The sequence below is a fragment of the Spermophilus citellus genome, assembly GCF_964194105.1.
Source record: "Spermophilus citellus genome assembly, chromosome: 3".
Classification (NCBI taxonomy): domain Eukaryota; kingdom Metazoa; phylum Chordata; class Mammalia; order Rodentia; family Sciuridae; genus Spermophilus; species Spermophilus citellus.
In genome coordinates, this window is record NC_138184.1 from 171,749,080 (window position 1) to 171,774,118 (window position 25,039).

A 25,039-nucleotide genomic window follows, 5' to 3' on the forward strand; every position below is an offset into this window, starting at 1 on the left:
CTGCAACAAAAATAAAATAAATAAAGGTGAATTACATAAAATTGTTTTGAGTAAACTGTTTCTAACCAAAAAATGGTAATTTTTTTAGTACAACATATAGCCTCATGCCATATTAATAGGTTTTGCTACAAAATGACTATAAAAATTGGATACAGAAACAAACAAAAATCAAAGCACAACAAAACTAGATTTTCAGAGCATTTAGACATCTGGAACCTGTAGGTAGGGCAATGAAAAAAAAAATCAGCAGTCAAGAGGATAACAAAGGATATGGTATTTAATTTCAAGAAGTCAAGTCTGGAATTATCACCAAACAAAAATATAAAAGTAAATACTAATAAAGTCCTAAGGTGATAAAAGTACCATGAAGCTGTGAAATCAAAGAAAAGAGATATTACAGTTGAAAGAAAAAAAAATGTACATATAAACTAAGAATATCAAGGTGGAATGGTATTGAAGTTAAGGACTTTTGTAGGAAAGTGACTATATGTGATATAAAGAATTCCTCCTTCTGGGTGAATGAAATGATGATGGGAGTCAATAGAGAGAATGACACAGCCATTAACAGGAAAAAAGAAAAAAAGCTTTCTAAACATCATAAAGATGAATTTCATCTGGTGAAATCAACCAATGTGGCAATGCAGAACTGCAACTCAATGGAAACCTACCACCTAACAGCAGGAACAAAACCTGGTCACTAGACTTCATATTAGAATAATATTCTTAGATGTCCCAGTATTTACCTATAATAATTTTGTTATATACTCTTACATCTTCTGATCATTTTTTATTATTTCATTTGTCCTGATTTATACAATTCTCTTGGGATACTTTTATTACCTGTTGAAGCTATCACTAACTTTCAAAATTGAAAGTATTTTAAAAATTAATCTATAGGAAGGTTAGGTTTCTAGTATTATCTCTTGTTTCAAGCAGAGCTTGCAGAAGTTATTTTGTGTATTCCATTTAACAGAGCTGTATAAAAGGCCACACATAAAAAAAGAAAGGCTCAGAGCCTAAGTATCATGTATTTAAGAATATATGTGCTTTAAAAATACAGAACATTCCATTTGAGGAAGTTTTCCAGAATTCAATATTTAAATGAATTCAGAATTCCTCTAAAATGTATAAAACAAACACAACAGAAGGACCATAACACACATTATTGATCATTCATTCTAGAATTGAAAATCCTAGTGTTGATAGTACCAATAATGGTGTCCTTTATATCAAAGATAAAAAGGCTCACATGCATACCTTACAGATTTTTGCTTACTAAGGTGTTTCTAAATGGGAATCAATATGATACAACAGAACAAATGTTCTTTAGCTCCCCTACTCGGTACATCATTTATGGTGTAAATAGCTCTAACAAACATCATTTACTGTAGAGTCTTATACTACCAAAAACTATTTCAAACTAAAATTTCTACAAAAATAATTCTGGAATATAGATTTTTTTAAACTTTTACTTCTGAATTAAACTGTGAGAGAAATAATAAGAAATTTATTATTTCTTATAGCTTTGGAACAGTAAATGTATATATTTATAGATATATTTATTATATATACAGTAAGTATATATTTTTATAAATATAAATATATAACAATAAATATATATACATAATTGTTTATTTGAAATACAACTAATTTTACTCAACCACACAGTTCTAAGATGATTTCTCCCATTTTTTTAGATTCCACATTTCTCTAAGTGGGTCTAACAATCTCCAACTACATATACCTGTCTAATAAAAACAGTCATTTTATATTTAAAAATTCCAAAAGAGTAAGATTTTTTTTAAATGTTACAAAACTATCTATGATGATTATATTATCTTCTATCCATTTATTTTTCTATTTTTTAATCAATTCATCCACCTGGGATATAAACATACAGTCATGTACCACATACCAAGTTTGGTTCCACAGTGGATCACACACGATAGTGGTCCATAAGATTATATTGCTGAGTAATAGTGGTAGCTGTCTTAGTTTGTGTTTAAGATAATTCTATGATATTCATACAACATAAATAGTCAAATGATAATTTATCAGAATGCATACACACTGTTAAAGAATACACAATTTGCATATATCTCAACAACAATTAGCGTATGTCTACTACCAGACAATGATAAGAAAGTAGATTTGAAATCAACACTTATTTGCTACTGGGTATTATTTCATCTCTTCTTATCCAATTTATGACTTTTTTTTATATTTCTTATTCATCTGTAAATATCTAACCCATTAGATACAAACACTTATGACAAAATTATAATCCTAGTGTGAACTTCAGGCTAGTAAACAAGGAGTGAGAAAATAAAAATCTAATAAAGATCAGGTAATAGGAATATTGAGATGAGAGCAATGCAATATTTATCATGCATTATTTCCTGGAAATTATTTAAATATAGCAAAAAGCTTAATAAAAAAAATAACACTGAAAACTGCAATAAAAGAATTTCCTATACATCTTATTAAACATGTAAGTTAGTAATGGTTAAAATTTTTCATTATTATATAATAAAGAAAATGGTAGTCTAAAATACATTTCTGAAATACAAAAACCTTAGGTTTGAATTAATTTTGCATTTATGGAATAAAATGAAAATATTTCCAATTAAAGTTTAAAGAAAAGTCCATATTGAAATAGTAAATGTCTTGTTTTAGATAAATTTTACAAAAGAAAAAACATTTCATTTATAAAAAAATGTGGCTAGATTTAGAACAGGTTACATAACAGGATTTAATTAAACAAAAGGGAAAAAGAGATGGAGATGTAAAGCCTAGTTGTATGATCATTCTTATATTAACGAAGGAATAAGAGGAGCCATATATATATATAGCCTTGTGCCTGTAAGGTAAGCACTCTACCAACCGAGCTATATCCCCAGACCAATGTATATAAATCTTAAAAACAGGACTGGGGTTTGATCCTTAGCACTACATAAAAACATAAAAGTTATATTTTATTAAAAAAAAACACCATTAAAACTGTCACTTGGCTAATAAAGGGAATACACAGAGTTCCTAAATTCATGGAACACTATTAGATTACCTGAAGGTATACTAAGACTAGCATTTGTTAATAAATCTCTATTTGAAAAACTAAGAAATTTCAAATGAATACTCTGGGAAATTGACAAAACCATTTAATAGAGAAAAAGGAAAACAAGTTATAAATTTACGATTAATTTTCTCATATTTGGTTCATTATAAGATAGTTCTATGATAAAGGTATAAAGAAATTCTACCCCAAAACTTAGCACCATTATGAACAAGGAAAGAACTATTACAAAACAGAGGCAGAAATGAAAACACTAATGAGAATACCTAATTTTTGTTAGGTCAAAAGTATGAATATCTGATAAGCTCTTTTAAAGCTAAAGTGACACTGACCTACAACATGACAAAAGGGAGCTTATAATTCTGCTTAAATAGCATACAGTATACAAAAACAACTGCAAAACTTCATATTGTCAAGCCAAGAACAAAATAAAATTTAAGTGAAAACAACTCATAATTATTTAGGTGAGTGGGGGGAGAAAATACAGTAACATTTTTAAAAAGCAATTTATACTTTAAACAATAATGAATTATATGACTTGACAGAGATATAAACATGAAGAATGAATTTGGGAAACATTCACAACTTAATAAAAAAATCACATTAGATAAAAATAATAACTGTTGTGGCTATTCTTATGTTAGATAAAATATAAGGTAACAATTAAAAGCTAAATATCATAGCTTGGTAAAAAGTTTGCTAAAATTAACAGGTCAAGAACACCTACCCCTTCATCAGCAATTTTCTGGGTTCCATGAATTTCATACAACTGTAGCTGTTTTTCAAACAGTTGGGCGATAGCTCTATGAACAAGCTCATATTGCTCCTATCAGGGAGATAGATGATTAATAAGGGAAAAGACATTTAAATAAAACAAGGCATTTATAAAAATGTAGTTTAAGGAGTAAAACAAACAACTATACCTTTGTTTGCACTGCAGAGTGCCTTTGAGTTCTCATTTCTTGTATTAAATTAAATACATTAAATTCTTCTGGTATTTTCTAAAAGAAGGAATAATTATAAAATCTGAATTACTCCAAAACACAGTAAAAAAGACCAACTTTTCATACAGACCTTAGATACAACTATTCATCATATATTTGACATGGAATGTGGCATTGTGGATACAAAGCTAATATCCAGCCAAAGCATGATTACAATGTACTAGGAATAAAGAGTCTATCATAAACTTTGATGGGTGGAGTGACAATTAAGATGGCTATGAAAATAAGGTTATTTCATAAAAAGTGAAGAAAATATACACAGGCACGGCAGTTTGAATATACAATTTACTTGGAGGACTGAGAATTTGATATGGACAAAAACTAAGATTAAAAGGAAGAGGAGAAGGTACTGAAAGGAAGAGAGAAGATAATGTTCCTCAGGATCAAACTGTAAAAAATACACAATTTAGTCTTAACTTTACAGGCCAGCATCTCCTGGATCAGCAATGTAAGGACCAGCTAAAAGTACTAGGTAAACATACAGATTCAACAGTTTTGTCTCTAGGGAATGATTGTAAAACAACCAACAGAATTCCTTGTATATGTGGAATTGGAAGTACTGCCACAAGGCAATCCTAACATGAGCAGATCCAATACTCGGAAATGTTTGTATTAAGGAAGATGACAGTCTAAATGGGAGAAAAACTAGTACAAGTTTATTGAAACATAGCTATTAAATATGCTGATCAACAAGGATATTCTGAGGTGATGAGGAAGACGGAAGAGTTGTGAATGTTTCCCAAATTCATTGCTAGAGAATCATTGTAGACATCAAAAAAAATTTGACAAATAATTAAGGCCTATGATTATTACATTTATGTTAAGCCAAATTCAATCAAATAAAGACTGATTTAAAAATGTTTAGGGGCCAGGGCTGGGACTCATGTGGTAGAACACGTGCCTGGAACATGTGAGGCACTGGGTTCAATCCTCAGTACCAAATAAAAGTAAATAAATAAAATAAAGGTATTGTGTTGGTCTACAACTAAAAAATATTTTTAAAAAAGTTTAAATGATCTGAACATCTCAGACTTTCTGAATAAACCTGAAATTTTGTGTGTTGGCATTCATTTAAATGCCTCTTCCCATTTCAGTTTTAATCTTTGACTTTAATGTTAAAATGACATAATTCTAGTTAACTTTTTCCTCCACTTAATAAATTTTAATTTGAGAACTAGTAAATGATTATAATTTTTAAAGAATACAAAAATAAACTCTAATACCACAGAGATTTTAAAGAAACTTTTTAAAACTTAAATTTTCCCTAACAAAAATTTTAAAAATGGGGGCTGGGGATGTGGCTCAAGTGGTAGAGTGCTCGCATGCGTATGGCTGGGGTTCGATCCTCAGCACCACATACAAAGATGTTGTATCTGCCAAAAACTAAAAAAAAAAAAAAAAAAAAAAAAAAAAAAAAAAAAAATTTCTCTCTCTCTCTGACTCTCTCTTTAAAAAAAAATTAAAAAATGGAAAGACAGCAGGACAAAAAGCAGAAAAATAGAGGAAAAAAGGAAAAGTGAAACTGTATTGACTCTATTTTAAGGAAGATACAGAATGACATGCTCAAAGAAAGCCTAAAGCTACAGGATTAAAAATCTGTCCTGAATGCATAGAAAATGAACATAATATAGAAACAACAAAAGCACCATATATATAAAATATGTGGTAATGTGTTTTTTAAATCTATAATGAGGATTGTGTCTTATCTATTTTTGTATCCTCCACAGCTCCATACACAATTTTTTGGAAATAGCAATGGCAGAAACAATGATAATTCCAACAATAAAAAACTAACAAAACTCAAATCCCACAGCTCATAGAGGAGAGTCAGAATTTTAATCCAGGCAGTGTGGCTCCACCATTAGCATTCTTAACTACTATACTATAATATCTCCAGTAGGCATAAATTTACTGAATACAGTACACTTATACCTAGAATAAATATAAAAAAGGCAATGAGAAGTCTGTATTAAGAAAAGTTAGATTGCAGTTTACATCACTAATGCAGTTATTCATTCAACTCTCTTGTCCCATACATTACCCTCAAGGCAATATGAACTATTTATACTTTTTTCATGATCTTTATTTTTTATTCTTATGTGGTAAAACTAATTCTGAAAAAGTACCGTGTATAACCAAAATATATGCTATTTCTTAACATCATGTACATCCACAAGACTGGGATCCTAATTAAAATAAGATATATTCCATGCTTGTTAAATATATAAAAATAAATTCCATTGTCATGTATAACTAAAAAGAACAAATTTTAAAAATGCTATCATTTACTGCAATTAATACTGTTTGAAAATCATAACAGATGGATATAATGCTACATAAAAAATTTTCTTACCCCAGCTTTTAGTAAATTCCACGTATAATCTATGGCACAAATGGCACCTGTTCTTCCACAGCCTGCACTAAGGATATAAAGTTTGAAAAAAAATTGATTTTATGATAAAACAAATACAAAATACAGATGGGCATATGAACATTCATAAATAAGAAATAATTTTAGAAGTGTATAAAATACTTATTTAGTAAACAAACTACAGCTTAACAATGCATGCATGACATTTATAACATCAGTATTTATATTGTTTTAAAGCTTAATTCAAGAAACTTCTAAGAGTGACTCATAGAATACCTGTGAGCCTTTAGTTTAGAAATCTTATTCTAATTCAAAAAATCTTGTCTAGCTAAAAATATCCTTTAAATTTATTCTATGTTCAAAATGGCTCTTGTGTTTTATAGTAGAGTAAGAAATAGTACATTTGACCTGAGAGAAGTAATGGCAAGATGAAAAATGCTGCAAGCCCTTAGAAATTAGTTTCAGTACAAGCAGTGATTTCCCTAAAAGAACGAGAAAACTGATGTGCTCTCACTTCCTGAAGAATTAATGGGAGCTGGAGAGTATAAAGTAAAATAACCTCAGGCTTTTTAATTAAAAAAAAAAAAAATTAGTGGTCTTTGTCTGTGGACCCCACCATTCTTTGGATTCATCTCCAGACTTCCTCTTTTATGCTTAGGAGGTCCAGGTTGCTGAGCTGTGCAGGTGCTGGCTAATCTCTAAGAGGCAGGCAAGGTACCAGGAAAGCCAGGAAATGAGGATGGTTTACTGTTTCAAAGATCAGCCTGCCTGGGAGGAGAAGATGGTAGAATAGCTGTAGGTGTATTCTCTAATCCCTCCAAAGCCCAGAAAGGAAGCAGTGAAAGAACAGTAGCCCAGAGAGTGATTTCATACTGGAAACAGCTAAGGACACACTGAGTGAAAGCATCAATACCTGGATATTCACTCACCAGGGCTCTAAAATGAAAGAGGCTCACAAAATACTTCCTGCATGTAAGAAGTGATTATCATTCCAGCAGATGGGCAGACATACAAACAGTATGAAAAATCAAGGAAACAAACCATCCAACAGCCCACAACACAACAACACCTGATCCCATTGACACCACAGTGGAAGAAGTGTAAGAAAATAATTTAGAAAGTTCTTATATAATGAAAGAACTCAGAAAATACAGGAAATGAAAGATCATTTCAATAAGACGATTCTAAAAAAGAACCAAATCAAAATCCTGGAAATGAAAGACTCAATAAATCAAATTAAAAAATCAGTGGAAAGCATCACCAATAGATTAGATTACTTTGAAGATAAGTTCTCAGGCCTTGAAGACAAAGTATATAATCTTGAAAATAAACTTGACAATAAAGATGTCAAGACACAATGATGAGACTATTCAAGAAATTGAGGATAACATAAATAGACTAAACTTAAGGATCACTAGCATAAAAGAAAGCTCTGAAATACAAACTAAAGGAATGCACAAACTTTTCAATAAAATATCATCATAAAATTCCCCCAATTTTAGGAATGACATGAAAATCCAAATACAAGAGTCATATAGAACTTCAAAGAGAAAAGATTAAAAAAAAAAAAAAAAAGATCCTCTCCATGACACACAGTAAAAAAATGCCCAACAAACAAAATCAGGACAGAATTTTAAAAGTTGCGTGAGAAAATGGTAGGTTACGTTTAGAGGTAAGCCAATTTGATTTCAACTGATTCCTCAACCAGGAGGGCTTGGAATATACAAATCCCTGAAAGAAAACAGGTGCCAACCAAGATTACTAGATCCAGTAGAACTATTTTTTAAAAAATATTTATTTTTTAGTTTTAGGTGGACACAATATCTTTATTTTATATTTATATGGTGCTGAGAATCGAACCCAGTGCCTCACGTATGGTAGGTGAGCGTGCTACCACTTGAGCCACATCCCCAGCCCAGTAGAACTATTTTTTAAAACTGAAGATGAAATAAAAACTTTCCATAATAAGCAGAAACAAAGAATTTATAACCACTAAGCTGGTAAAACATACTCCATGAAATATTTCATGTAGAAGAAATGAAAAATACAAATGAAAACCAGCCCAGGGATGCACCACAATAGAAAAATAGTTAAAGGAGAATCAAGAAATGGGAATTAGAGATAAATCAAAATGGAAGGAAATAAAAATCATCTCTTTATAATATGGAATATAAATGGTTTAAGCTCTTCAATCTAAGCATAGACTAGCAAGTTGGATTAAAAATAAGACCTAACCATATGTTGTTTACAAGAGACTCGCCTTACAGACAAATATATCCATAGACTAAAGGAGAAAGAACAGAAAAAGATAAACCTTGCAAATAATAGCCAGAAGCAAGCAGGGGTAGCTACTTTCATATCAGATACAGTGGACTTCAAGCCAAAATCAATCAGAAGAGACAAAGGTCATTTCATATTGGTTAAGGGAACTATCCAACAAGATATAATGAATGCAAATATTTATGCCCCATTACACCTCAAGGGACTAGAAAAAAGAATAACAAACTCATTCCAAAAGCAGAAGACAGGAAATAATTAAGATGAGAACTAAACTCATCCCAGGGATGCAAGGCTGGTTTAACACACACAAATCAATAAATGTAATACACCACATAAATAATGCTAAGGACAAGAAATATATGATCATCTCAATAGATGGAGAAAAAGCATTCGACAAAGGCCAGCACCCATTCATGTTTAAAACATTAGGGAAACTGCAAATAGAAGAAACTTAACCTTAACAGTACAAAGGCTATATATATATGTGGCAATCCCAAAGCAAACATCATACTGAACAGAGAAAAACTGAAAGCATTTCTTTTAAAATGAGAAACAAAACAAGAATGTCCACTTTCACTACTCCTATTCAAAATATTCCTTCAAACTCTAGCCAGAACAATCAGATAAGGAAATTAAAGGGATACAAATAGGAAAAGAAGAAGTCAAATTATCTGTTTGCTAATGACATGATCCTATATTTAAAAGACCTGAAAACTCCATCAGAAGAAACTTAAAGCTGATAACTTTAGCAAAGTACCAGGATATAAGATCAACATACATAAATCAATTGTTTTCCTACACTTCAATAATGAATCTGCTAAGAAAGAAATTAGGGAAATTATCCCATTCACAATACCCTAAATAAATAAATAAATAAAATGCTTGTGAATAAATCTAACTAAAGAGGAGAAAAACCTCTTCAATGAAAACTACAGAACACTGAAGAAAGAAACTGAAGATGAGCTGAGTGTAGTGGGTGCACGCCTGTAATCCCAGCTGCTTGGGAGGCTGAGGCAGGAGGATCGAAAGTTCAACGCCGGCCTCAGCAACTTCATGAGGCCCTAAGCAGCTGTGAGACCCTATCTCTAAATAAAATACAAAAAAGGGCTGGAGATGTAGCTCAGTGGTTGAGTGCCCCAGGGTTCAATCCCCAGAATACCGCTCACCCAAAAAAGAAAAAAAATAAAGATGACCTTAGAAGATGGAAAGATCTTCCATGTTCCTAGATAGCAGAATTAGTAATATCAAAATGGTCATCCTACCAAAAACATTATATTGTCTGAGTGCAATTCCCATGAAAATACCAATGACATTTTTCACAGAACGAGAGGGGGAAAAAAAAGTTCTAAAATACATTTGGAAAAATAAGAGACCCGGAATAGTCAAAGCAACCCTGAGTAAAAAGATCGATGTTGGAAGCATCAGAATACCAAAACTCAAATTATACTACAGAGGTATAGTAATAAAAACAGCATGGCATTGACATCAAAACAGAGAAACACGAATGGAATAGAGAACACAAAAAAAAATCCACACAGATACAGTCATTTGATATACAAGGGAGCCAAAAACACACACCAGAGAAAAGATAGCCTTTTTAACAAATGGTGCTAGGAAAAATGGATATCCATGTGTAGAAAAATGAAGTTATTAGATCTGTTACTCTCTCCCCCCAACACAAAAGACCTAGGAATTAGATCAGAAACTCTGCAAATGCTAGAGGAAAACATAGACCCAACACATCAACATATTGACACGTACCAATTTCCTTAACAAGCCTTTTAAAGCACAAGAAATAAAACGAAGAATCAATAAGTAGGACAGCATCAAAAAGATTATGCACTCCAAAGGAAAAAATTAAAGAGTGTGAAGAGAAAGCCACAGATCTTTGCCACCTACCTCTCAAACAGGGGGATAATATCCAGAATATATAAAAAACTCAAAAAAACTTAATACCCTCCCCCAAAAAATCCAAGAACAAACAAAAACCTAACTAGTAAATGGGAAAAAGAATTAAACAGACACTTTTCAAAAGAAGAAATACAAATGGCCAACAAATAGATTTTAGATTTTAAAAAATGTTCTACATCTCTTGCAGTCAGGGAAATGCAAATTAAAAACTAGAGATTTCACCTCACTCTAGTCAGAATGGCATTTATCAAGAATATGAATAATAAATGTTTGTGAGGATGTTGGGAAAAAGGTATACTCATACATTGTTGGTAGGAACACAAATTAGGACAATCTCTCTAGAAAGCAGCATGGAGATTCCTCAAAAAACTAGGAATGGTTCCAATATGACTCAGCTAATGCCATTCCTTGGTTTTTACCCATAAGAACTAAGATCAACATACTATAGTGACACAATTACATCAGAATTTATAGTCGTGCAATTCACAACAGCCAAGTTATGAAACCAGTCTAGATATCAACTGACAAATAAAGAAGAAAGAGATTATAGCATGTGCTGATAAATGATTGGAACTGAAGAATATCATGCCAAATGAAATAAGCTAGACTAAGAAAGTCAAGGGTTGACTATTTTCTCTCATATCAGAAGGTATACCAAAATAAGGAAAAAGAAAAAGTTGGGGGATGAAGGGAAATCCATGAAAATCGATGAGAGATGTATGGGGAGTGAAGAGGGATGGAAAATGGGAGGAACAGTGGAGTAAAACTAACCAAACTTACATTTATGAACATACTATCGTAAATCTTGCCTTTATGTACATCTCTATAAGGCATTAATAAAAAAAAACTATAAATAAATGGAAAACCAGTAGAGTTGAGGAAAAGGAACAGGATGGGAGGAGGGAAGGGATGGGGGAAGTTCCGAGACTAGAATTGGAATAAATTATATTTCATACTTGTATAATTATGCCAAAAGAAATCCCAATATTATACACAACTATAATACAGTAATGAAAAATTAAAAGTGTAATTAATCTAAAAATAAAATAAAAATCACAAAAATACTTCAAAGCTTTTTAACTAGAAGAGGTGTATACAATACACGAAAAATCACTACAAGTAATTAGATATTACAGACATCATCGAAATAATTTTATAGTAAAGCTGTAGCATTAACAAATATTTTGAAACTTTTATTAGTTTATTAAACACATAACCTAAAAATTCCTGATAAGCAACTTTATAAGAAACAGTATGATTTTTAATACACTCTTAATAATAAAAGTCAGTAAAGAAATATAAATTTTTAAAAAATAGACTAAACAACAAACGTGAGCTATTGTTTAAAACATCCAAAAAAGGATGTGGGCAGAAATTAATAGCAAATATTTAAGATTATAAAGTAGTACACTCATAATATACTGCACTAAACAAGGGAACAAAAGATTGTCAATATTTTAGGATTAAACAATCATACAGATTCTTATGAGCTATGGGACAAAAATGCATTTGTAATTTCTCTGACTCCGCGCTCCCCCCAAAATTAAGTACTTCTTCCCAACTGAAATGCTTCCTTGCTCTCTGTTATAAACAGGATCAAGTATATTATCAACTGGAAAATAACCAGATTACAATATAACCCAAAATATTTAATTAAGAATAATTAGTGGGCTAGGTTGTGGCTCAGAGGTAGAGGGCACGCCTAGCATGTTTGAGGTGCTAAGGTTCGATCCTCAGCACCACATAAGTAAAATAAAGACACTGTGTTCACCTATAACTAAAAAGGGCCAGGGATGTAATTCAGTGGTAGAGTACCCCTAGGTTTGATCCAGTACTGCCCCCAAAGAAACCAAAACAAACAAAAATCCCCAAACAGAACAGAACAATTAGTTATCTTAAACTAATTAATCTTAGGCAAAATATATAATAGAACTAAACTCTACCCTACCCTTAGAATATAAAATATTCTACCCTTAGAATATAAAATATTCTCCCCAAAACAAACAATATCATATTCAATATTTATTCCCCCCAAAATCAAAGGCAGGGTTTACATGATTTTTTATATGTCAAAAGGACTAGTTTTGCAAAGATTAACTGAACTTCAAATACTGATTGAATAAATGCCAAGACTTTTTTGGGGCAATATTGGAGATTAAACCCAGAGGTGCTTTACCACCTAGTACAACCCCCAGCTCTTGTTTATTTTTGGTATTAGAGACTGAATCCACTGAGCCACATTCTCAGATTATTTTTATTTTTAAAATATTTTTAGTTGTAGAAGGACATACTTTTATTTTATTTATAAAATAAATGCTGAGGATTGAATCCAGTACCTCCCACTTGCTAGGCAAGCACTCTACCACTGAGCTACAGCCCCAGCCCACATTTTAATTTTTATTTTGAGATGGTGGGGGTCTCACTAAGTTGCTTATGGCCCCCAGCTCTAATTTTTTTGAGATAAGGTTGGTCTAAGTTCTTAGGTTGGCTTCAAACTTGGGATCCTCCTACCTCAGCCTCCTGAGTAGCTGGAATTATAGAAATGCATCACAGTGCCCAGCTCTACCGAGCAATTTAATATAGGTACATCTAAACTTTAAGAATGCCAGCAATCATTTAGTCTTAGGTATTGCCTACAATGAAGTCATCTTCTATAAAGCACAATTACAGTTTATACTGCCTTAATATAAGAATGCTAGCCTTCTGGTCTACTTAGATTTCAGTAACTTTAAAATATGATTCATGATACGATGGGCAACATCGCAAACATGGAAACTTATGTGCCTGATGAATGGAAACAGCCACTGAATTGTTTGTCAGTTCTAAAATACACATTTAATCCCCATCGTAACAGTTGTGAAATTGATATGTACTTTATCATCTATGACTTCTTACATATTACCTCCTTCCCTTGTATGTGGTAGTGATTTCTGATTCTTAATAAATATCAAATAATGGAACCTTTCTTTAAAATATATTTTTAATTGTTGATGGATTTTCTTTTATTTATTTATATACAGTACTAAGAATCAAACCCAGGGCCTCACACATGCTAGGCAAGTGCTCTACCACTGAGCCACAACCCCAGCCCCATAATGGTATATCTTGAAACCAATGATACCTTAGACAAATAAGACCTTATGTACAGTATATGTGTGTGTGTGTGTGTGTATATCTATATACATATATATATATATATAAATTCTCATCAATGTTTATTAGTTATGAAAACTGACCACTGTTCAGAGAAATTAAGTTAAAAAATTAATGATTTGCTTTTATTCTCTAACACAAGCTTTAATAGCCTTAGGAAAGAATATTTACTAATTTGTTATAAAACAATGTTTGGGTCATAAGATATCTACCCACATAAAAATTTCTTCTTTGGGTACCTTTTAAAATTTCAACATACTATATAACAAGGCTATAAGTTAAGGATTACTATCATCACATTAATGTAGAAATAGAACACATTAATGTAGAAATAGAACCTTATTCAACATTGAGGTTAAAGAAAAGTACTGTATTTATACATGTGGAAAATTCTTTTGTACCTGCAATGAATACATATAGGAACATCTTCATGTTCTTGGTATTTCCTCATTAAGCTTATCATATCCAGAATAGAATCAAATGATGAAGGAACATCATGGTCTGGCCAGTTCACATAATGAAACTGATAGAGCCTACGAGATTCCTTCACGAAAAACAAATTCAATAATTAGGAAAATACATTTGCAAAATTTAAAGCTGTACATTCTCATTTAGTTTCATTTTTGTTTGGTACTTTGCACTACCTAAAAAAAGGTAACAAACTATATTTACTGATTGCCTCCAATAAGCCAAGTACTGATGCTAAATGGCTTCACATGTAACAATTTATTTAATCTCCATAAGGAAGGTAGTGTTGTAATGTCTTCATTTAACAGGTAAAAAAATTGATAGAAAGATTAAATACCCTACCTAAAGTTTCACAGGAAGTGACAAATGTGGGATCTAACCCCAGTGGTCTTACCTCCAGAAAGTACATTTTAACCATACATTATATATACATCATTTAACTAATCCACACTATTAAATGAAAGAGTAATATACCATAAACATTGTGTTAAAATGTGGTATAATTAGACCAACAGAATATTGAACTAAAAAAGAACTTCAGTTCTCAAAGTATGGTCTGAGTACCACCCTATCTATTCTCATTCCTTTGGGGTCAGGGTGGGTCCATCAATTTTAAAGTGTTTTCAGATTATTAATAAGGGGTTATTTGTCTTTTCCTTTAACAACTAGTAGAATATATGCTGAAGACTCTGGATTTTATCTTTTCATTTTATTCATGCCTTGTAAAAACTCAGTTTCCATTTTAATTACAGTATAAGATACAACCCACATAAATAAATAAAAGCTCTCTGGGAGCGTAAAAAATTTTTAAGAAGGTAAGAGAGTCCTGATGTCACAAATGTTTTGAGAATGGTTATTCTAGGTGTTAATAGAAAGTAAAGGGTTTGGAATCTAGGTAAAACTAATCAAATTTTACTTCTGCCATTTACTGAGTAATTTAGGTAAACCATTTTACTTTCTGAAGCCCCTGTATCTATGTACAGTGCAGATGATAGTATCTACTGTTAGGAAGTTAAAAAGATTCACAGGCCTGATAATACTATAGAAATTCAGTAAGGTACACATTATTATAGATGAAAAAAATTACAATGTACAATAAATGACTCATCTAAAGGGACATGTTAATGATAGGTAAAGTTAGGGGCAGTAAAAGTACTTGGAACTATGCATGTAAACAGGAAGGTAGAAGATCATAGGTACGTTTACAATTGTATAAATTGGTAAGAATGATATATTTTATGAACAAGTTGAGTATTTATAATGGTTTAAAAATTAAGATAATAAAAATAGAGACATGAGGAAGAATTTGACAGGCATTTCTACAATGTTCATCACATTTTTCTCAGATTCTTTCCTTGAGAAATTACCATATTATACAGCTCTGAAACACTGAAGTCAATAGCCTCAAGTAAAAATAATATATACCTAAATGAAGATTTACCTTACATGGTGACTTAAGAGTATAGTATTTATATATCTTCTCTTTGAAAACTATTCTTAGAGATTGCATCTAATGGAAAGTACTTACATTTTGAAATTCAAGTAACAGTGTCCTAATGAAGTAGTCTGTCCTTGCTTGTTCATCTTCCTAAAGACAGAGAAACATTTGTGAGTCTAAGAACATTAAAACAAAAACATTTACATACCAAACACATATATAAACAAAACACTTAAAGCCCACAATATAAAATTATCCTTTAAAATTCCAGATGTACCTGATAATTATACAAACAACCATTCTAAAGGTTATACCTCTTTCTCTCCATATATATATTTGGCGGGGGGGTGTGGTATTGGGGATTGAACTCAGAGACACACTACCACTGAGTTAAGTCCCCAGTCTTCTAAAAAATTTTTAATCTTCAGACAAAATTCACTAAGTTGCTGAAGCTGGCTTTGAACTTGTGATCCTCCTGCCTCAGACTCCCTCAATTCTGTGCCTGAAATTACAGACATGTGCCATGGCACCCAGCTTATCTAACTTACTTACTTTCTCTCTCTCTCTCTCTCACTTTAAGTCTTTCACTGTCTGTCATTTAGCCAAAGTATTAGAATGAAGCCTCTTTATCAGTATGTCTCTAAGCAGATTATTCTTATAGTCCTATTAATTAAAACCTTAGATGATAGTTTAGGGCAGTGATTGTCAAGGATAATATCATATGCTATTTTATTAAAAGAATAATGGGCTGGGGATGTGGCTCAAGCGGTAGCGCGCTCGCCTGGTATGCGTGCAGCCCGGGTTCGATCCTCAGCACCACATACCAACAAAGATGTTGTGTCCGCCGAGAACTAAAAAAAAAAATATTAAAAATTCTCTCTCTCTCTCTCTCCTCTCTCACTCTCTCTTAAAAAAAAAAATAATATTTTTCCTGTTTCAGTTTTTCAAATCATGGTAATTTACTTTGTATTTTTTGAATGTATATGTTTTTACTTTTACCAAAAAGGAAAACAGGTCTGGGGTTGTGGCTCAGTGGTAGAGCGCTTGCCTTACACACATGGAGCACTGGGTTCGATCCTCAGCACTACATAAATAAATAAAATAAAGGTATTGTGTCCATCTATAACTAAAATTTTTTTAAAAAAAGGAATATAGATGAGAACCATTGGTCTAAGATTTAACTTATTCGGTAAAGGACAAGAGAGTAAGTATTTTTGGCTTTTTGGAACCAGCAAATTTCTGTTTACTCAGAAATTTGTGTTCTGTTGTGATAAATAAATATGTGAATTATATTTCACTTAATTATAGAAAGCAAAGTGAAAGTAATGCTGAGAAATGGAGAATGTAATAGTTGACTTTATATCTTGGCTCAACTTGGTTGGGCCAAGAGTACCCAGATTATTTGGTCAAATATTATGGTAGGTGTTTCTAAGAGGGCATTTTTAGATGACATAAACATTTAATGATTCCAATTAGTTTTCACATATACACAAGCCTGAGCAAATAAAATCTTATTATTATTATTATTTTTAATGTGGTTAAGAAAGAAGATGCCAAGCCAGGTGTGGTGGTGCATGCAGGGGCAGGAGGATCACAGGTTCAAAGCCAGCCTTGGCAATTTATTGAGGTTGTAAATAATCTAGTGAGAGCCTGTCTCAAAATAAAAGATAAAAATGCTGGGGATGTCAATCAGTGGTTAACCGCCCTTGGGTTCAATCCCTGGTACCAAACAAACAAACAACAACAAAACAAAAACAAAAACAAAAAAACAAAGAAGATGCCACATGACACCTAAAAGAAAAAAAAAAAAAACCTATTCTATTCTTAAGCTTGACTATATTAGACTTCCTTTTGTCCGTCCTTTGTTTTTCTTACTCATGCTTTTTCTTCATTTTTTTTAATTTTAAAATTCATTTTCTCTGATTTCTGCTGTGTTATATTTTTGGCTTGACTTAATTTACTTAATTTATTTGATTTAATTTCTTTAATATCCTTAAGTAATAAGGTATATATTCTAAGTTTCATATTAAATTATCTGCCATGAAGGATTGATTTTTTAACTTCCAGGAGAGCAATTCTCAAACTCAACAATTTTGGGAAGGATAATATGGATATGAAAGGTTAATATGATATATTATATTTGAATCATCAAAGGTCTTTCTCAATTATTTCCCTTGAAATGAACATATAGTTTCCAAACAGATCATTCAAAGCACACTATTACTCCATTTATTTATTTATTTATTTATTTATTTATTTATTTATTTATTTATGGTGTTGAGGATTGAACCCAGTGCCTCACATATGCTAGACAAGTGCTCTACCACTGAGCTACAACCCCAGCCCACCATTTACTCTTAATATATACATAAATCACTACTTTCAACAGATAAATGAAAATAAAATCGCCATAATATACAAGTAAATTTATACATTTATAAGAACTTATTCCCAAACCTTATAAATTTAAACTATAAAAACAAACATTATTACTATTTTTAAAATTGTAAGTGTAAGTTTACTGGAAACTGAGTGTTTGGCTTATATCAACCTATTGTTCATCAATTCTATCATGCCCGTTTCCTGATTAAATAACATGTATAAAAATAGGTACTTACACAAGAAATTTTGAATGGTGCAAATGTTATAGGGTCTTCTCCACACAAAGGCCAGTAGCGCTCACATTTTTTCTGTTGTTCAAAAAAAAGATAGTAAGTAATGTACACAGTAGTTTTCCTTAAACTTTCACAAATAATTTGTATCCTATAGTTCAGCTTACTACTTCTCCAAAATAGAAAAACTGGCATCACTAGGTTATGAAACAGCTCAGATTTATCCCAACTATTTTTAAAAGTAAGCTACTATATCTTCTCCGAGATTAGTCACAATGACCTTAATTTATGTATAAGGTCCATTGCACCTGCCCAGTCTACCCAGCAGACCAAACACTTTTGTATAGGAAAGGAAAACTACTTTAAAAAAGTATCTGGCACAAGGAAATTCATTTAGTACATAGGGTTCCCAGACAAGTTTTAATGCCTATAACTTGATAATTCATTAATGTTAAATCTGTGAAATGTGTAAAGAGCATTCTTCTTGGTATAAGAATTTTGAAAAGTACCGATTTTACTATTTATTAATCTTTAATTTCTTCATCTGTAGAAAGAAGGAATACTAATCCTTATTTTATAGGGCTATTATATATACTAATTATGAACATATTACACATATTCTATTGATTTAACAAACCTTAGGCAAGTACCATATATTATTTTAAGTATTCAATTTTGAGATTAAAAAGTATAGGCGGTTTTCCCTCTTATCTTCCTATTTTAAGCAGATATAAAAATAGAACACTCAATTTTCACTGGTTTCTAATATTAAGCTCCATTACTTTAGGAAACAAGATAAGTTAATGAAAAGCTTAATTTTTCAGTAGATGCTATCATTCAAGTACTAAAAAACGGTGCAATTTTTATCAAGATCCAATAAAATGGAAGTCTATGGTCGACCATCAAGTTTAAAATAAATCTTTTGGCAGTGGGAAATGGATCAGTTCATTAATTTCTCATTTTAAATTTATTTTTAACTCATATATAAACCCCCAAATTGTACATATTTATGAGGTAACATTGATGCTTCAATACATGTATATATTTTATAATGTTTAAACCATGGAATGAATAGTACATTACTGTTATCTATAGTCACCGTAATACCACGACTTGTAATTTATAAATTTCTAGTATCAGAGTTCCAGAAATAGTGAAGTTTTTACATATCAGCTGGAATGAACTGTAAGCTGACAATACTGCTCAAAGGACAGCAAAGGAGAACTATTCAGTGTGTCAGTTTAGCTTAAAAATACTAATATTTTAGAGGCTTAAAAGCACAAGTAATTTCTAAACCCCATTGCCCAAGAGAAGTTTATAGAAAATATCATTTTTAGGGTTGTTTATAATATTATTTTGAAGATTGTTTTGTTTTTGATTTTTGTAATTTGGTCTCCTACTTGGTAAAGTTTTAATATTTTAAAACAAAAAGAAAACAGTTATATGAGTAACATGCCCCTCATTCAAATGAGCAGTAACTAAATATAGATTATATAGGTGTTTATATTCCTGGTCCAAAACCAAGCAAGTAATACCAAAACTTATTTGCTAAATGTCATAGCTGCATGATCTCTAATACTGCAAGATGGGTATTTATTTCAGAGATGAGGAAGTGAATCTGAGAGTGGCAGTAGACTGTACATGGTCAAAATGGTAATAGAGCGTAGGTTTCTATGCTCCTTCCATCTATCATCTATGCTCCTTCCATTAAGTTACATTCAAAGTTGGAATCCAATTCAAGATTATCAAATAAATTCATAAATCCTAACTCATTCACAATCTACTACTTTTTCTCTTATGAAAAAGTTTAAAACCTATGAAATGTTTCAATTCCAAGTGCAAAACTTTTCAAGCATGATGTTAGTGTTCAAAAAGTTTTAGATTTTGCAGCATTACTGGTTTTGGGTTTGTGGATGAGGGAGGTTCAACTAGTAACATCTATGCAATTATTATAAAAACTGAAAATTTCCAAAATTTGAAAAGACTTCTGGTCCCTAGTATTTTGGATAAGTGATTCTTGATTTATACTAACAAAACATTATAAATCACAAAAACCATTTGCTTCAAAAAATTTTACACTCAATACAGTTTTTCATCAAAAATTTTTACTATGATACAATATAAACTCATCAAGAGAATAAAAAGAAAAATCCTAAACCTCAACAGTAACTAATTAGAGAACATTAAATGTGTGAAATTTAAATTTCCTAGTTCAATGAACTAATAATAGTATTGAAGTATACGCTGACAATATTTAAATGAATAATTTCATTACTTAATTCCTCAATTGTTATATTTTCTAATATTAAATTGTTCATTTTCTGTCCAAAAAGACAATACCAGTAAAAATACAGTTTGGAAGGAATAAATTATTAGCTAAATTACAGTTTCCTAATTATTTATATAACATTTCACATAACTCTTAAGATGTATCTTGCTTTTGCAATATTTCTCTTATTGAGAAAAGAAGTTTACTGGACATTATAATATTTTGAATATACTTAAACATCAGTCAAAAAAATATCAAGGTAAGAAATTTTCTTCTGAGTTTTGAAGACAGAATAAGCAAACAAAAAAGAAGATAGTGATGTTCATAGAAAGATTAATCAGAATATCCAAGCTATAAACTGATGATAAATAATCAGAATTCTTAATTTTTAAAAAATATATTTTTTGTCGATAGACATACATTTATCTCTCTATCTATCTATTATGTACTTATATGTGGTGCTAAGAATCAAACCCAGTGCCTCACACGATTGATAGGCAAGCACTCTACCAATGAGCCACAACCCCAGCACTAATCAGAATTAACACATTCTCATTTGGTTGATTTTATTCCTATTCTAAAATACCTCTCTACTTTATAACACCATTAAGTAATTGTAGACTGTTAAGTGACAATAGTCAATAATTGTAAGTATATCATAAAATGTATTTACAAAATGTAAAAAAAAAAAAAAAGCGGGGGGGGGGGGTGGCTGGAGTTGTAGCTCAGTGGTAGAGCACTTGCCTAGCATGTGTGAAGCCCTGGGTTCGATCCCCAGCACCATATAACACTAAATAAACAAAATAAAGGTATTGTGTGCCCATCTACAACTAAAAAAAAAAATATATATATATATATATATATATATAAAGATATATAAAGTTTGTGTTATAGAAATTATTTTGTTTCTTAAGTCAAATAAAAACAAGAGCGGAGCACAATAAAGAAGTACCTAACCATTTGGGCTCAGACTATTATATAATAAAAGACCACGAACATCTTCATGGTCTAAATGGTCTAAATACTTCATGCATATTTATCTGGAACTCACGAACATCTATTGTTAGAAATGATAAATATTAATAGGTATACATACCCTTCCCATCTCAAATTCTCGACAGGCCATTACAATGATCTAAAAAGAAGGTGGTGGTGGGGCAGAGTGGAATAAAGAATATGTTAATTAAACATAATTTTACCTTTTTAAATACAAATCTCAAGAACTATTTTTTATGCTGAGCAAAAATATAGTCTGTCTAAAAAGAAGTTTAAATATGAAAAGTATTGATCAAATTATCAAAATTGTATTGTATTTTCCAAAGTCTTAACTATATAGCAACAAATTAGCTTGACTATAATTAACATGACTGACTTAGTTTGAATTAAGTGATGTGAATCTTCCAGATTTACTTCTGATTTTGAAATTATATTAAAATGCCATCTTTAGAATACTTACCTAATTAAACAGTATTTTAATCAAATATTATTTAGTACTTAATAAATATTACTTAGAATACATTTACTAAAATTATCTAAAGGTTGAATGTATTAAACTTAATACTGCCCTTAAATATAAAAGTTATAGCTATCTCCACCCTCAACATTTATTTTTTTTCACCCCCAGTCCTTTTTATTTTTTTATTATTTTTTAAATTTTTTTAAATTTTAATTTGCTACATATGACAGAAGAATGCATTACAATTCATATTAAACATACAGAGCACAATTTTTCATATCTCTGGTTGTATTCAAAGTATATTCACACCATTCCTGTCTTCATACATGTACTTGGGGTAATAATACCCATCTCATTCCACCACTTTTTTTACCCCCCATGCCTCCTTCCTTCCCTCCCACCCCTTTGCCCTATCTAGAGTTCATCTAATCCTCCCATGTTCCCCCAGACCCTCAACATTTATAACAGAAAAGTTAAAAGAATTTTACAATAAACATTGTATAGTTTTCACCCATAGTTTATCATTACCATTTCACTATAATTGTTTTTAAATATATATATATATATTTAGTTAGTTACAGATGGACACAACACCTTTATTTTATTTATTTGTTTTTATGTGGTGCTGAGGATAGAACCCCAGAGCCTCACATGTGCCAGGCTACAACTCCAGCCCTCACTACACTCCCTCCTAAATACTTCATGCATATTTATCTGGAACCCAGTAATTTTTATACTTTGTTTACATTATTTTTCCCTTGAGGTAAATTTTACATACAATGAAATGTACTATCTTAAGCCTCCTAAATACTTCATGCATATTTATCTGGAACCCAGTAATTTTTATACTTTGTTTACATTATTTTTCCCTTGAGGTAAATTTTACATACAATGAAATGTACTATCTTAAGTGAACATTCCAATGCACATATCTATACAACTCAAACTTTTATCAAGATAAAGGATGTTCCCATCACCCAGAAAGTTTACTCTGGCTCTTTTTCAATTATTCTCCAACTTTATCTTGTTTCAAGATAAAATAAAATGGCAAGCACTAAGAACTGGAATGTTTCCCCTTACCTTACTTATCTTTCAAAGGGCCAATGGAGGATGCCAACACTTTAGAATCAGTATAATTCCACAGAAAAAGCCAATTACAATGTTCATGAGAGAGGGATGAGAGCTCCTTATTGATTTTCTACATTTACCAACCAAAACCAACCCCAGGCAAATACTTTGGGGCGTCAAGGGTAGGCAGTAGAACAGGATTTCTCTTTGCAATATCCTAACTCACTCATATTTCTGCTTTAGAAAACTAAGGGCACACAATTTCCCTTCATTCAAAATAAGCAAGAGGGAACTAAAAGGCTAACAGTTTGATATGCTTCTAGATGAATGAGCTTTAGGTAAAGGGTAGGGGAAAAGTGCAGAGGTCCTATAAATTATCTCAAACTTTACATAATAATTTGTAATTATATGCTGACATATGTTTTCCTGGAAGAGGAATTCAAAGGGCTTATATCTAGAATGATGTTTAAGAATATGACTATATTATCAGGCATTTTACTGATTCATAAAACCACTAATCCTTTCCTGCCTTTTTAAAGTTATTTGGTAACTGTCTTAATAGTTACTGACTTAGGACAAGATTTAAATAACTACCACACCCTTTTTCTTAAAATATGGAGAATAGTTTGTGAAAATTTAACTGAGAGATCCTCAACAACAGTTTTTGTCTTTTTCATAAGAATAGCTATAATTAAATATACTGTTATGACTAAAAAAGTCCTTTTCTTCCTGAATCGATAAAACATCCTATGTCATTTCATACAATACTTAAAATATGTTACGAAAAGTACTTACTACAACATTGTACTCCCATATCATCCTCCAAAAATCGATTACTGTATTTGCTAAAGGTCCTTGGGTCGCCACATATGCTTTTGGCCCATAGACACCCTAAAATGATCAAATGCAAATTTCACATTTATTATTTAACAAAGATATTTCACTACCTAAATTTTAAGGTTTCAAATTTTATCAGTAATAGTGTTTTCACCTAAAGCATTTCTAAATAATTTTTCTTTCATAGCACATAAAAACATGGCAATAATATATCCAATTCACTTCAGGTTTTGTTAACTATTACTTTGTACATTTATTAGACATGCAGAATTAGTAATTAAGGATCATTTGATACTAATTAAAATTTATTATTTACCTGAGTATTAAAAACTAAATTCCCAATACCTAGTCAACAAGCTAACTGCATCAGAAACACAAAAGCATGCTTTGATTCTACAAACAATACTAAAACTAGTAGTTAATAGTTTCTTCCACAGTTACCATCAATTATTTATCTATTAAACTTAAAATTTATTGAACATCTTCTACATAGGTTTTATTTTATTTTTTGGTAACAGGGATTGAACCAGTAGCACTCAATGACTGAGCCACATCACCAGCCCATTTTTAATTTTTATTTTATTATTATTGTTTAGGCTGGTTTTGAACTTGTAGTCCTCCTGCCTCAGCCTCCTGAACTACTGGGATTACAGGCATGCACTATTGCACCCAGCTCCTATTTATTTTAAAAAATAAATACAAGAATATACCAAATAGGATAATTGACTAAAATAATAAAACTGGCACATAATGAACATACAATGAATTTGCATCATTAAGTACAATTAAAGGGCTGGGGATGTGGCTCAAGCGGTAGCGTGCTCGCCTGGCATGCGTGTGGCCCGGGTTCAATCCTCAGCACCACATACAAACAAAGATGTTGTGTCTGCCGAAAACTAAAAAATAAATATTAAAAATTCTCTCTCTCTCTTTAAAAAAAAAAAAGTACAATTAAAATCTACTTTTAATACACATCCTCATAAAATAAGATAAATACTAACATCTGAGAAAGCTAACAACCTATTAATTAGTTTTTTTGAATTTATTAATTTTAGATTTTACTGAAAGTATAATAAAATTACACTACTGGTACCTATAC

The 25,039-nt window shown here is 31.2% G+C and overlaps 1 protein-coding gene across 4 annotated transcripts in view; it reads right to left on the minus strand.

Annotated features, from left to right (window-relative positions):
* PTPN12 (protein tyrosine phosphatase non-receptor type 12) overlaps positions 1 to 25,039 on the minus strand; it is a 110,438-nt gene that overhangs the window by 31,230 nt on the left and 54,169 nt on the right. For all 4 annotated transcript variants that reach the window (XM_081282807.1, XM_081282805.1, XM_081282806.1 and 1 more), the window contains exons 4-11: positions 23,899 to 23,994; positions 21,676 to 21,714; positions 18,317 to 18,388; positions 15,789 to 15,848; positions 14,194 to 14,336; positions 6,431 to 6,497; positions 3,997 to 4,074; positions 3,801 to 3,899 (exon numbers count right to left, since the gene is read on the minus strand). In XM_081282807.1, the coding sequence (XP_081138933.1) occupies positions 3,801 to 3,899; positions 3,997 to 4,074; positions 6,431 to 6,497; positions 14,194 to 14,336; positions 15,789 to 15,848; positions 18,317 to 18,388; positions 21,676 to 21,714; positions 23,899 to 23,994 (654 nt within the window). The remainder of the gene's footprint in view (positions 1 to 3,800; positions 3,900 to 3,996; positions 4,075 to 6,430; positions 6,498 to 14,193; positions 14,337 to 15,788; positions 15,849 to 18,316; positions 18,389 to 21,675; positions 21,715 to 23,898; positions 23,995 to 25,039) is intronic.